The sequence below is a fragment of the Anopheles bellator genome, chromosome 1 (genome assembly GCF_943735745.2).
Source record: "Anopheles bellator chromosome 1, idAnoBellAS_SP24_06.2, whole genome shotgun sequence".
In the NCBI taxonomy this organism is placed as follows: Eukaryota; Metazoa; Arthropoda; class Insecta; order Diptera; family Culicidae; genus Anopheles; species Anopheles bellator.
Genome location: NC_071285.1, coordinates 13,304,023 through 13,318,170, shown reverse-complemented (window position 1 = coordinate 13,318,170; position 14,148 = coordinate 13,304,023). Strand labels below are relative to the sequence as shown.

Genomic DNA, 14,148 nt, shown 5'->3' with positions numbered 1-14,148 from the left:
GATTCGATCTTCGAAACGACACCTCCTCAGCCGCACCACCAACACCACCACCAGCACCAGCACCAGCACCATTCGCACTACCATCAGGCGGCGGCAAAGGGTCCTTCGGCCGACGGGAAGCAACACTTCCCACTGGCGCCACCACGGAAGTCTTCGAACGAGTCGCCGAGGTTCCTGTGCACCGACAAGCGCTGTGCCGCCATCTTCGAGCCGAGACCAACGCCTGCGTCCGGTGGTGGTGGTGGTGGTGGTGGTGGCGGACCGTGCGGATCCGGTGGTCGGTTGTCGTCCTGCTACCTGGATACCTCGAGCGGTAGTGAGTTCGAACCACCGTCACCGCGCCGAGCCGCCAGTGCCTCGCCGAAGCACACGTTCACGTTCCGGATTGTGCTGAAGAAGGTGGACAGCTCGCCGGATGCGATCTGTCCGTCGATCGAGAGACGCCAGCTGCGCGAGAAGGCTGAGAACCGCCACAAGCGGCGTGACAGTCGCCGCAAGAAACTGCTCGAAATCGGCAAGAGCTTCTAGAATGGAGGCGCAAGCCACGCGAGGGAACGATTGACCATTGACCGCTTAACTTTCGTAGGTTTCTGTTCAAGATTTTATAACAAGCACGAGTCGACGACGTTCAGGCTACCTCGGCAATAAGTATTGGAATCGACAGGGCTTTAAACAGGTACGAAGGACTTCCTGGCTGATTGATGGCGTATTGATAAGTGAATCCCGTTATGAACTGGAGGACAAAGTTACTCATTTACTTATTTTTTATTGATAAAAGATTTAGTTGTCGAGGCAAATAATCGACCTTAAGGACATCGTGCGTCATACACAAAACCAAAAGAGTCTGATATTATCAAACCACGAACTGGTCGCCGAACAGTAATAGATGTTCGTTCCGGCACATATCTGTCGGTTCTCATACATATTGCCCCTGTCTAGTCTGGACGACGAGTATTATCGATCTAACTCAAAGTGCGCAAATCAGTTCAGTTGCTTCATTTCTTGGATTGAACAATTGAATTCCTGGGTTAAAGATGTTTTGCAAAAGAAGAAATTGAGAGAATGAGAAACTTTAAAAATATGCCAATTGCTAAATAATAATAACTTTTGCAACTTTTCAATGTGTCATTAACGAAATGTTCTACACTTCACTTTATATAAAAAAGCATAATATTGATATCTTCATTGCTGATAACATTCTACCCTTTCTTTCCAACGCATCAGAAAAGTTTGAAGAACACAAAATTCACATTAAATCATAGTTCAGACCAAGACAGGGTGGGTGGGTGTTAAACACGCAAGCGAAAGTGGCCAAAAACTGAAACGTATCATCCGGTGGAAGAATGGTGGGCAAGAATTGACAAGACTTTTAATCCATTTAATGTTTGCGTGTGTATGTGTTTGTGACACAAAAATCAATTGATCTCTAAAGAAACCCGCGATGCGCGATGCGCACTTCCTGCAAACAAAACGTGTTCAAATATATTTATAAAATATACACAAACAACCGTTACCGATGCAGAGGAGCAAGAGCGACACATTTTCACCCCCGGAAACCCGGTCCGGGACACGAACCGGTCGGTGGTCCTCAGGTATATACCAAGAACTCCACTTGGGAACGGCGAAAGCCGGAATCGCAGAGCGCGGACACCCGGAAACGGAGAGGCAGAGAAACTAAACATTGTTGTAGTGAAAGAAGAACCCTTTAAAAGTGAAACAAACAAAAACCCGTAAGACTAACCCTGTTACAACTGTTTACTGAACGAGGCGCATCGCCCGACACGGTTTGAATTGAAGAAAACTGGTAACCTTCCTGCAAGCGGCTAGGCAAACATTTACAGGATTAACAATTAAAACAACAGTTAGTAGAAATGTTGCAGTTTTTTCCATTACTCGTAATTCGATTGTTACAACCCTAAGGGTGTTGTTGTGCACGCCATTGAGAGCCCACTTTTCGCACACAAGCCACTTGAAACGTTAAAACGTGCGTCGATGGTTACTGAGACCGATGGGTGAAGCATTCGATCGATCGGAAGTGTACCTTAGGCTCGAGGATGAACTTTTGAAGAAGTCGCGGACGAATCGCGTTGCTGTCGCACTATCAAAAAGGAACTAACATGTCTGTGAACGCATCTAGAAAACGTACATACTACTGTCCGGGAACAACTCACTCTAAATTAGCTCTCTCCGTGAGCGCGGAAGAACTATAAAGCTGGTTTCCTGTAGCAACTACAGAACGGGGGGACGAACGTAGTAGCAGCTGCAGAGCCGTATTAATCTAGGACCGTTATGAAACAGGACGTTCCATACGCATCTCAGGACTGTCATCTGTCATGGAAGTAGGGATAGCCACCAAACCAAACCACGTACTCTGGAGGACTCGAGGGCCCCCGGGGGGAGGGGCCGTCGTGTATTTGTGTGCCGCGTGTGTATGTGTTTGTGCGCCCAAGTGCGCCATATTGTCCGTTTTTCGTACTGTAGCACGGTCTGTAAGCATCATCGTTGAACAGGACTGAAAAAGTGGAAGTGGACGTTGGACCACGAACGTAATCGGAACAGGAATCACATCAATCGCCCAAAACGATCATCAACACATAATCAATCAGTTCGTGTGTCTGTGTGTGTCTGTGTGTTTGTATAAGTGTTTGATTATTGTTTACACTTCAATACTCTCTCTCTCTCTCTTGCCTGATAATGATCCCTTTAAAACTACCCACTTCCCACAAGCAGGTACTTTAAATTTGATGTTAAATTACTTCTTCAATACTGAGCCCCGAGACAACTCCCAACCCACGACACGCATGTCCTGAATCAACCATATCCCCCTACAGCTCTGTGTGCTTTCATTGCCCGTACCCCATCAAACAGTTTCTTCTGAATTCCCCCCACACTGAGCGCATACCTGTGATACCTGATCGGGCCCTGATCGCAACAATACATGGCGATACTTCGCATCCTCTTCAACCGATCCACTTCGTTGAGTCCCAAAGCCAACAACTGCATGCCAAACGCAGAGTAACGAGTACCCCAGGCTATTCTGAAAGAAAGTCCTTTAATTGTAGAATCATTAAAATAATTCAAGCAGACGCAGAACAGAACAGAACTCACACACTACCGCAGTCCAACTAATTCCGATGTCTACATCCATTTACTCGGTGTATGTTCGCAACTCCAGAAGGAAACCAAAATATATCGATCACAAAACGTGTAACCGCCCGTGTCTGTCTTTTCGCTGGGACATTCGAAGCATTGAAAGTGAAAGAAACCATTTTTGGAGAGTGATAAATAAACTTTGACGGTCGAGCGCTCACTGACTACTCGCTGGAAGCAAAGGTTGCTGTGGTCCGTCGCACGGTTGGTTGCTGGTTCAAAGTGCCGGCGAACCATTCTGTCATTTGTTTAGTCCAATTTAAATTTCAAAGTGTCGTTTCTATTTTTTCTGTTATTTTCAAATTAATGGGTCACCATCAGAGTTCCGGTGGTGGAGTGGAATTGGGGGCGGGATAAAATTGAGCCATAGCTAAAAAAAGCGATGTTGCAATCAATTTTTCGCTCCATTATCCGTCAACTGAACTGGTATTGGGGCATTGTGGCCAGGTAACGGTCATGTTGCGACCACTGTTGCGGAGAGTACGTCAGTTTAGGCAAAAAAAACTGGGTACCGTTAAAGCATCGGGCAAGTTTAGTTTGAGAATTTTTATGTTACAACCAACTTGTAACACATCGTTCAATAAGTACCGGGACTATCTATGAAAACAACATTTTATCGGCAAAATTCTTTACTATTCATCAACATAATCTCCTGTAATACAATCATTCCCACGCTTCTCTAACGCTTTTGTTTATGTTATTTGTAGAACGATTTGTCTTTTGACTCAAAATAAGCCTCAGTAGTGGCGATCACAAAGGTGGCGTCATTTTAACCACTACATAGCTTTCTTGGTTACGTTTCGAATTAGATCAAATTTTGACACATCTTATCCAAAGGTTGGTACTTCTGAACCATGGTATATAAATGGCATTATCATCTCTACGCTAGTCCCGGGATTTATTGAACGATGTGTTAAGTTCCCCGAATTGGAATACCTCATGGACTACAATCCTCTGTGTAAGAAGAGTATTGCTTCTGGGGGAACCCCATGCTCTGCTGATATGGAACATCGGTTACCGGTTCAAAATGATTGTAATTAAATCGGTCATCCGCCCGGCCCATTACTGATAGCACCCATCGGAAGGTACTCCATGATTCTTGGGCCATTCTTCCGATTCCCAGCCTATGGTGTTATCTACCAACTTGCGATCCACGTTGCACAACCACCACAAACGAAAAAGCACCTACACACTCAAACTCTTCCTGCGAATGCTAATATTTAACCTCGATGTGCGGATCATCAGCACGCTCCGGTGTTGGTACATTAGTGGGCCACATTCGGGAAAAAAATGGAAACGGGGAAACCTCCCGCTTACGAGTCGCAGTTAATCAAAACATTATTGCTCGGCATGTGTGCGTTATCTGGTCACCTTTCGCTGTGGCAACACCCCGGTGGTGGCCGTTATCTACCGACACCCTTTTTAATCGAATAGCGTCCCGCGAGCTAAGGTAAGTGCCACGCCACGCCACGCCACAACATGGTGACGCATAAGCGCAACGGAGCCGCGACCCTGATGTTACCCCCGCATTTACTCCCTCCCTTCCGTGACAAGGTCGCCTGAACGTGGAAATGCAAAAAAAACCCACAAAACTTCCAAATCAATCAAACGTTCTCCTTCTTTCCGATCACCACCACCGGAACTCGAACTGGTCGTGTTAGATGGCACGGAACACAAGTCTTCCGGCCGCTAGTTGGTGTGGCTGAGCCGCGTCAAACAGTCGCATCACGGCTATGCTAGCGGAAGGTTGCGATCCGGTCCGGTTGTCGTCTGGTGGCCACAGTGTGTTACTCACAGTGGAGATAAAAAGAACCCAGTGCCCCCAGGATGCCACTGTTGACGGTGAAGCAACTGTTCTTCTTGCTCGTCTTTTCGCTGATCGGTCTCACGTTCTGGATCACGGTGCTGGAACGTGACACTCGGCAGAACCCCTCCAACGTTCGGTCACTGCTCGGCGGATTATTGGACCAACTGAATGGCGCCAGGACCGTTGGAACGGCCCCACTTCCGGAACAGAACACAACGGAGTACGATCCCGATGGGGCCCCGGGTGATATGGGCCTTCCGGTGGTGCTTCCCCCAGATCTGTCCCCGGCGGTCCAAGCGCAGGTGCGGCGTGGTTGGGCTGAGCAGGGACTCAACGTGTACGTGTCGGACATGATTTCGCTCCGGCGAAGGTTGCCGGATGTGCGTGATCCTTGGTGCCGGGCGGAAGAGCAAGCTAGACGGGAGCGCCAGATTGGACCCGGCACACTGCCCCCGTCCTCGATCGTGATCGTGTTCTACAACGAGGCCTGGTCCGTGTTGCTTCGGACCGTGCACTCCGTGCTCGATCGCACACCGGGCGAGCTGATCGAGGAGATCCTGCTCGTGGACGATCACTCACCGATGGAGCATCTTCACCGGCGGCTGGATGAGTACGTGGCGACACTGCCACGGGTCCGCATCATCCGTGCCCCGGCTCGGATTGGGTTGATCCGTGCGAGACTCCTCGGTGCGAAGGCAGCCCGGTCCGACATCGTTACCTTCCTGGATGCCCACTGCGAGGTGATCGATGGTGAGTCAACCCGCGAATGGCCCTCGTAAGAACTAAGAACTAACCCTACGGAGACCCTCAGGTTGGCTGGAGGCTCTGGTTGCGCACGTCGCCCCGAACGAAACGAGGATCGCCATCCCGGCGATCGATTGGATCCACGAGGACACGCTGGCCCTGAACGCACAGAACTCGGTCCGGTACTACGGTTCGTTCGATTGGGGTCTCAACTTTCAGTGGCGTGCTCGGTCGGATCGCATCGCGAAACCCGCGCCCAACAGCCATCCGGCCGCACCGTACGATACCCCGACGATGGCCGGTGGACTCTTTACGATCAACCGGACGTTCTTCGAGCGGCTCGGTTGGTACGACGAGGGGATGGAGATTTATGGTGGCGAAAACATGGAGCTCTCCTTCAAGGCATGGATGTGCGGGGGCACCCTGCAGATTGTGGCCTGCTCACGGGTGGCCCACATTCAGAAACGGGGCCACCCGTACCTTCGCCAGATGCGCGGCGCTTACGCCAAGATCCGGCGCAACTCGATCCGGCTGGCCGAGGTGTGGATGGACGAGTACGCGGACTACTTCTATGATTCGTTCGGTGGCCGTGTGAAGCGCGGGGACTTTGGTGATCTCACCGCACGCCACGAGCTACGCCGGAGGTTGCAGTGCAAACCGTTCCGCTGGTACCTGGAGCACGTGTTTCCTGAGCAGTTCGATCCGAGCCGGGCGATTACGCGGGGCGAGATCCGCTTCGGGGGTGCCGAACGGACCCATCCCACTTGTCTCGATTGGCCCACCGAGCTGAGGGTTTTGCCGTGCCACGGTACCGGAGGCCATCAGCTGTGGTATCTTACGGCCCAAGGAGAAGTGACCCGCGAGGATCACTGCCTCGACTACGACGGACGGCAGATGGCGGTCTATCGGTGCCACGGGATGCGTGGCAATCAGCAGTGGAGCTGGGACCCGAACACTAAGCTCCTCCGGAAGTTGATGTACGATCGGTGTCTCCAGTGGGACGGCGCTGCGTTCCGGCTCGAGACCTGTGACCCGGCCGTAGCGAACCAACGGTGGTTGATGCAAAACTATAACCCCAACAATCTGTGATCTGTGTGCCAGACCCTCATGACAGTCTGTAAAGCACGTTTCATAATTGCGGACGGAGCCGTTTATCCGGCGATACCAGAACTCGGCCTGAGCTCGGACGCATTAAATAGACCCTAATCTAACGAACGATAGCTTATCTCTCCAGTAAACGTTCCATGGCCGAAAGTGTAGACCTTACCACCTGGATGATAGCCTATTCGGGACGTGCCATTTCCGGAGGTCACGATAAAATAATCGAGCCACCAGTTGGACTATAAAACTGGGACTGGGAAAGAACTTTATTCACTGACTCGTGTGACACGTGCACCGAGCCGAGGGCCAGACAATCCTGCCACATTGTTGTCTGCCCACGGGAAAGTCGTGAGCATCGGTAAGGCACCAGGTGCGGAACGCGATTGTTGGCCAGTTGGCGGTGAACCGTCTGCTTTCATCGCCACTGAAGTCACCAGTGACGTGCGCGGTGCGTTCTGCCGATAAGCCAACATGTTGTGTGTCCATCACAAACATGGCCCGGTGTACAAGTGGGCTCCGTAATCAACGGCCCGTTATCCTCGCGGGGCACCGGGAGATAAAACGGCACGATTGATAACGCAACGGGTGACAGTTTTCGATGGCGCGGTACCTTCGGCACCACCAATGGTCATCGAAGTCAGTGTTGAATCGTTTTCGTGCTCACATCATGTACGGCGTAAGTAACGGGCGGGCCTTCCGCAGACTTCCATCGGAACAGCAGTATTTAACCTGCCCCCGTTTTGCAGGCAAAACTACTCTCCGCCCGGCGCGATCTCTGCCTGGCGGTGATCGTGACCTGCTGCCTGCTGGCCCTGTATCTCTACCACAGCCAGCTATCTGAGCGGCTGGCCACACTGGAAGACTTCCGAGCGCTACACCAGAACCAGGAGCAAACTCGGAAACTCTACGACGAGCCGTTCACGATCCCGGAATATGAAGTGGTCCCGTACGATCAGCACTACACTCCAGCACCGCAGGACGAACGGAGTGCCAAGCTTCCCGGTGACATGGGCGAAGCGGTGACCCTGCCGAAAAACGTTTCGGAAGATATCGAACGGCTCGTCAAGCAAGGCTACACGGAGCAGGGACTGAACCAGTACGTCAGTGATCTGATCCCGGTGCGCCGCCGGTTGCCGGACCTGCGAGATCCTTGGTGTACGGAGAGTGATCGATTGCGCCCGGCACTGCCGAAGGTGTCGATCGTGATCGTCTTCTACAACGAGGCCTGGTCGGTGTTGGTCCGCACGGTGCACTCCATTCTCGATCGAACACCGAGCGCCCTGCTCGGTGAGATCATTCTGGTGGATGACTTTTCCAGCCTGCGTAAGTAGCGGCCACTCTCAGTAGTAGCTCTCACTGGTTCACCTGTTCCCTCACCCCTAGTGTAGCGCATCTCAGGACGCAGCTGGACGAGTACTTCAGTGACTACCGGCAGGTACGGATCCTTCGGGTTCCCAAGCGTCTCGGGCTGATCCGGGCGCGTATGCATGGCGCTCGCAGTGCTTCGTCCGATTTTCTTACCTTTCTCGATGCGCACTGCGAGTGTATGGTGGGGTGGCTCGAGGCACAGCTGGATCAGGTGGTGCGTGATCCGCAGACGATCGCACTGCCAACGATCGACTGGATCGACGAGAACAATCTGAGGCTGGTGAGCGACAAAGCGCCCGTGTTTTACGGGGCCATGGGCTGGGGACTGGACTTTCGGTGGCGGGGCCGCTGGGACCGGCTGCGCAAGCCGGACAACAAGCTGGAACCGTTCCCGACGCCCGTCATGGCCGGTGGGCTGTTCACGATCCACCGGAAGTTCTTCGAGCGGCTCGGTTGGTACGACGACGGGCTGGACGTGTACGGGGGCGAGAATATTGAGCTTTCGGTGAAGGCGTGGATGTGCGGTGGTCGCGTGGTGACTGTTCCGTGTGCCCGCGTGGCTCACATCCAAAAGACTGGCCATCCTTATTTGAGGGTAGGTGAAGTAGAGGTTTTTCTGGGGAAAGCCACCAACTGCTAATATCGAATTCTCTCTCTCTTCTGAAAGGGTGTGAAAAAAGACGTCGTCCGCGTGAACTCGGTCCGAGTGGCCGAAGTCTGGCTCGATGGGTACGCCCAGGTGCTGTACGATCTGTTCGGTGGGCCACAGTTCCGCGGCAGCTACGGTGACGTTTCGGAGCGCAAGCAACTACGGGAGGCGCTCCACTGCAAGGACTTTCGCTGGTACCTGGAGACCGTTTTTCCCGAACTGGCCGAAGATCTCACCAAGTACCGGCCGGGACACGGGGCGATTAAGAACGAGGCGCTACAGTACGTGGCGGTGCCGCAGTGTCTCTCGTACCAGATGCCGGAGCCCCTCATGGACGTGTGTCGCGAGGGGGACTCCAAGCAGCACTGGGTGCACAATGTGTACGGGGAGATTAGCAACGAAAACCGGTGTCTGGACTACGATGGCAATAGGCTCACGATGTTCGGTTGCCACAAGGCGCGCGGGAACCAGGAGTGGCGGTACAATGGCACCACGTACCAGTTCGAGCACGTCAAGCATAAGGCCAAGTGTTTGGCGATCGACCGGGGCACCAAGAAGCTGCACATGGAGCCGTGCGATGCTGGCCAGGAATCTCACCGATGGCACTACCCGCCGTTAGACTTTAGCGGTTAGATCACCCTTTCGGATGAGATAAGTTAAGCAGAAAGCCGTCCCAAAAGTACAAAGAGAAACTTTAGCTAGACTAGAGCAATGTAATGAAGAATGTAATGGAGAACCATTTAATGCATGAAAGCAAAATACATACAACTCATAATCAAAACATCAGCTCAACTACTGGGTTGTTCAATAAGTTCTGAGCTTCGCACAATTTTTTGGTCTCAAAATACTTTTTGTTATTCAGTTCGGTCTCCCTGAACATCAATACACTTTCATCAATACAATTTATGAATTCGCTCCCTGAAGCGAGAATCTAAAAAGGCTGCCTTCCACAACTCTTATAACCTCATCATTGGATGAAAAACGCTTTCCACGCATGAAGTTTTTTAGATCTGGAAACAGATGGAAGTAGCTAGGGGCTGCTGGTGAATACGTTGGATGCTCCAACAATTCGAACTTCTCGGATTCGGAATTTATGTTTTTTCCAGGATGCAAGTAATCAACTAACAAAATTCCTTTCGAATCCCAAAAAACTGATGCTAACACCTTCTTGGCCGACTTCTGGACACAGACTAATTTCGGGGCCGAAGAATCAGGTTCACACGATTACTTAGCTTCATGGTTTGACTCATGGTTATGGTGATAGACCCAAGTCTCATTCATACTGATAAGACGAAGCATAAAATCCACTTTACCCTTTCGAAAACGCTCTAAATGTTGGCGAGAAAGTTGCTGATTCGAATTCGTTTTTGTTCCATTTTTAGCGAAAAAGGCATCCATTTTGCACACAGCTTTCTGAAACCCAATACTTCAATCAAAATATTGCTTACACTGCCCAGATAAGAGGCCTAGTGCTTCTACTAAACCTGTTTCAGTCATTTTATGATTTTCCAATACGATATCCTGTATTTTTCCTGCGATTTCAAGTATTGCTACTGTTTTTGGACGTCCTTGACGAGGATCGTCTTCAATACTTGAATTAATTGAAGCCGAAGAGTCCTTAAACACTTTCAACTCTTAATAAAATTCATAAATTCATAAATTCATAAATTCATAAATTTCATAAGTTCATAAATTTCCTTTGCTTTTAAACCTTCCAATTGATTTTTTCGATTCAAAGTGACAGATTTAAATGGAATTTCCCGTGAATATGAAGAGTGTACCAACATAACAGAAAAATAGGCTAGCTGCAGCGCCCTCTGTTATTGACGCTCAAAACTTATCGAACAGCCTGGGATTACTTATTGATCCGTGTGATACAAGAAAGCAAAATTCCAACAGATTTAGGTTACCAAAAGAACCTTTTTCGTGGCACAAGCTGATCACACATCACACTGGCGTTAAATAAGAACCAAACGATCGATCTAAGAACCTCTCAAGCCTCAAGCGCCAGCTAGCCGATCCCACAACACACACCGATACCGAGCTGGTCATAATAATCGTCACAGGCTCGTCGGACAAAGACATCGGAGATTGCCGGGCGTCGATACGTCCGTACGTGTTCCGAGCTCCAACATGTAAATCCGCTGTTGTTACAACTGTTTCCGCCGGGTTTGGTCAAGAAAGCTGTGCAAACGTCTGCCGGGACTAGTTTGTGCCTTCGTTAATCGCTGTTGTCGCTTTGTTAAATATCTTATAGTAGCGGCGCGTGAGGCACCCTGTGCCGAACCCCGGGTTCTTATCATGCGCAGCTCACCATCGAGCGCTCTATCGCGCGGTACCGTCGTTTGTAGTACGATACCGTGTTCTCCGCCACGGGACTTGCGCTCGTGCTACCTGTCCGTGCTATAAACTGACCTGTCCGTCACGGGCCCTGCGACCCTCAGTTTGCAACGTGCACTGCCAGCATGCGGCATGCGGTGCGTATCGGTTCCGCACGCTTCGCCGTCCCGAGACGCTCCGTCCTGACCGTGCTCGTGCTGGGCCTGGCAACGTTTGGCGTAGTGTTCTTCTTCCTTCCGTACAACGTCAGTGTGTCGCTGACCTCAAAACGGTTGCTTGCTCCGGTCATAGAAGAAGGATCCAACCAGCCGGCACCCCTATCGGCTGGCGATGTGGCACCAGAGGGGACGAGCACCAACGTGGCCTTGACGCAGGCTACGGAGCAACCCAGTGGCAATGGATTTCGCGCGGAGGAAGTGAAGGACCCGAAGGATGAAGGTTTCCGCTTCACCTACACGACCCTTGGGTTGGACCCACGGCTACCGGTGCCCCCGGGGGATATGGGTGAGCCGGTGAAAGTGAATCTCTCGGACCCCGAGATAGCCACGATGATCAGTGAGGGCATGAAGCGCCAGGGCTTCAATCAGTACTCATCCGACATGATGTCCGTGCGGCGTCGGCTGCCCGAGATCCGTGATCCGTGGTGTGCGGAACCGGGCCGCTTTCTGGCCGATCTTCCGGCGACATCGGTTGTGATCGTGTTCTTCAACGAGGCGTGGTCGGTGGTGCTGCGGACTATCCACTCCGTGCTTGACCGCTCACCGCCCCAGCTGGTCAATGAGATTGTGCTCGTCGACGATTGTTCCTCGTTACGTGAGTAAGCCGGCCGTTTGTGTTATATGTTGGTTAAGGTTCACTTTCCGCTTCCGCAGCCAACTTGAGGGCCGAACTGGATGAGTACTTTCGGTCGTACCAAAAGGTGCGCGTAATCCGGGCACCGAAGCGATTGGGATTGATCAGGGCCCGGATTTTCGGGGCCAAAAACACCACCAGCGATGTCATCACGTTTCTGGATGCCCACGTTGAGTGTACGATCGGTAAGTGTCTCCTGTGATCGCCCCCGGGGGTTTCAAGTTCTTCACCGTCATTTCGGCTCGTTCGCAGGCTGGCTGGAGGCGTTGATCGATGTGGTAGCCCGTAACGCCACTACGATCGCCATCCCAACGATCGACTGGATCGACGAGAAGACTATGGCGCTCATCTCGGACAAAGCGCCCATCTTCGTCGGGGCGTACGATTGGGACCTCAACTTTGGCTGGTGGGGTCGATGGTCGCTGCACAAGAAGCACGAGAACAAGATTGAGCCGTTCGATACGCCTGCGATGGCCGGAGGGCTCTTTACGATCAAGCGAGCGTTCTTCGAGCGGCTCGGCTGGTACGACGAGGGGTTCGACATTTACGGCATCGAGAACATTGAGCTGTCGATGAAGAGCTGGATGTGTGGCGGGAAGATGGTCACCGTGCCGTGCTCACGGGTGGCTCACATCCAGAAGGCTGGCCATCCGTACCTGAACAACGAGAAGAAGGACGTGGTACGGTCGAACACGCTACGGCTGGCCGAGGTGTGGATGGACGAGTACAAGCAGGTGATCTTTGACATCCACGGCATACCGCACTACCTGGAGGAAGAGTTCGGCTCGGTGGCCGAGCGGAAGGCGGTCCGCGAGCGAGCCAACTGCCGGGACTTCCGGTACTACATCGAAACGGCGTTCCCCGAGATGCACAGTCCGTTCATCGAGGGCTCGTTCCGGGGTGAGGTTCATAACACCGTCCTGGGGGATGGCATGTGCCTCGAGTGGCGCCCTGCCGACGCCTACCTCGGAATGTCCGCGTGTGACGGGAAGCAAAGGACACAGTACTGGACGCACAACTACTACGAGGAGCTGAACAGCTACCGAAATTGTATCGATTTCACCGGCAGCTATCTCGGCGTGTACGGGTGCCACCGGAGCCGGGGCAATCAGGCGTGGAAAGTGCACAAAAATACGGGTCTGCTGGAGAGCGTGAAGTACTCCAAGTGCCTGGCGCTCGACCTCGCAAAGAACACCACGCTGAAGATGGAGGAGTGTGATGCGAAGCGGGATGCCCAGCGGTGGATCCTCAACTTCACCGTAATCGATGTGTCGCCGTTCAAAAGCACACCCTAGAAGCGCACGGTCACCGTTTCCTGGCCACTAATCTCCCGGGACAGGGTGGCCCGCGGTTCAGCAACGGCCTATATCTCCGAGCCTGCTCCTATATAACCTCCCGAAAGCCTCCCCAGACTGAATCGATAGCCACCGCTTATCTGGCTGATAAAACCGGCTCAATTGCACCGTGTTACTCGGTGTTGTTTGTTGTCGGCGAGCGTTGTACAACGTGGCCAACCGAGACGTCGGTCCAGATCCAAGTGGCAGTTGAAAGGTGCCCGAAAGCGACTTCCACTGAGAGACTCTATTTATAGGCTTACTACTTCATCGCCTCCGAGAGCTCACCAGGTGATCTTATCGGTGGAGAACTAGCGGTAGACGTGCATTCCAGTTCAGCTCATGACAACCACTTTTTTTTTTTGTAAATAAAGCCATTAAGTGATGATGAAACCCCAAAGACCTATTTCTGGCAGTAGATTACGCGGTCAAGGTCGCACGTTTCGCCGAGCCCTCAGACTATTACTATTTTTGTCGGACTGAGTCTCCCGGATCCGGTCCGGTATCGTGCGGAAATGCGTGTGGTTGCAAAAACGCGAAACGCAACTCGTGCCAAATAGATAACGCCTTCAGTTGGCGTCATTTTTGCACTTCGCGTCGAAGCGGCACAAGTGTCTCCCGGGACCATAAAGGGAAGATAAAAAACTAGAAACGGTGGACCGAACAGCGGGCGCCCTCTTTAATTGATGACGATGTGTACCGCGTTTCTTATCGGACAGTTCAAGTGGGTGGTCGGTGACAAGAGGGTTGCGCTTCAATGATTGATTGGATTTGAATAGTTCCCTTGAGCTACGCCGCTCCGG

General features: G+C 52.0%; 4 protein-coding genes across 4 annotated transcripts in view; all 4 read left to right on the top strand.

The window, feature by feature from the left end:
- Nucleotides 1–528, top strand: part of LOC131215068 (serine-enriched protein-like) — a 2,922-nt gene extending 2,394 nt beyond the window's left edge. The window contains exon 2 of the mRNA XM_058209444.1: nt 1–528. This exon is cut by the window's left edge and continues 1,408 nt beyond it. Within this exon, the coding sequence (XP_058065427.1) occupies nt 1–528 (528 nt within the window).
- A 4,449-nt stretch (nt 529–4,977) lies between these two features.
- LOC131205312 (putative polypeptide N-acetylgalactosaminyltransferase 9) lies at nt 4,978–6,790 on the top strand. The gene is made up of 2 exons (XM_058197365.1): nt 4,978–5,707; nt 5,769–6,790. The coding sequence occupies exons 1-2, from the start codon at nt 4,978–4,980 to the stop codon at nt 6,788–6,790; spliced, it is 1,752 nt and encodes a 583-aa protein (XP_058053348.1).
- A 679-nt stretch (nt 6,791–7,469) lies between these two features.
- Nucleotides 7,470–9,452, top strand: LOC131215067 (putative polypeptide N-acetylgalactosaminyltransferase 9). Its single transcript, XM_058209443.1, has 4 exons — nt 7,470–7,478; nt 7,549–8,125; nt 8,191–8,765; nt 8,838–9,452. Exons 1-4 carry the CDS (start codon nt 7,470–7,472, stop codon nt 9,450–9,452), a joined length of 1,776 nt encoding a protein of 591 aa, XP_058065426.1.
- Nucleotides 9,453–11,148: 1,696 nt separating this feature from the next.
- LOC131212982 (putative polypeptide N-acetylgalactosaminyltransferase 9) lies at nt 11,149–13,339 on the top strand. The gene is made up of 3 exons (XM_058207095.1): nt 11,149–11,972; nt 12,032–12,196; nt 12,264–13,339. Exons 1-3 carry the CDS (start codon nt 11,285–11,287, stop codon nt 13,304–13,306), a joined length of 1,896 nt encoding a protein of 631 aa, XP_058063078.1. The 5' UTR covers nt 11,149–11,284; the 3' UTR covers nt 13,307–13,339.
- The last annotated feature ends 809 nt before the right edge of the window (nt 13,340–14,148 follow it).

Bases quoted from the DNA above. Each gene is read 5' to 3' on its own strand.
- LOC131205312 (XM_058197365.1), top strand. From the start codon at position 4,978: ATGCCACTGTTGACGGTGAAGCAACTGTTCTTCTTGCTCGTCTTTTCG. The intron at 5,708-5,768 runs GTGAGTCAACCC...GGAGACCCTCAG, and splicing joins CCACTGCGAGGTGATCGATG to GTTGGCTGGAGGCTCTGGTT.
- LOC131212982 (XM_058207095.1), top strand. From the start codon at position 11,285: ATGCGGCATGCGGTGCGTATCGGTTCCGCACGCTTCGCCGTCCCGAGA. The intron at 11,973-12,031 runs GTGAGTAAGCCG...CCGCTTCCGCAG, and splicing joins CGACGATTGTTCCTCGTTAC to CCAACTTGAGGGCCGAACTG. The intron at 12,197-12,263 runs GTAAGTGTCTCC...GCTCGTTCGCAG, and splicing joins CCACGTTGAGTGTACGATCG to GCTGGCTGGAGGCGTTGATC.
- LOC131215067 (XM_058209443.1), top strand. The intron at 8,126-8,190 runs GTAAGTAGCGGC...CCCCTAGTGTAG, and splicing joins GGATGACTTTTCCAGCCTGC to CGCATCTCAGGACGCAGCTG. The intron at 8,766-8,837 runs GTAGGTGAAGTA...CTCTTCTGAAAG, and splicing joins CTGGCCATCCTTATTTGAGG to GGTGTGAAAAAAGACGTCGT.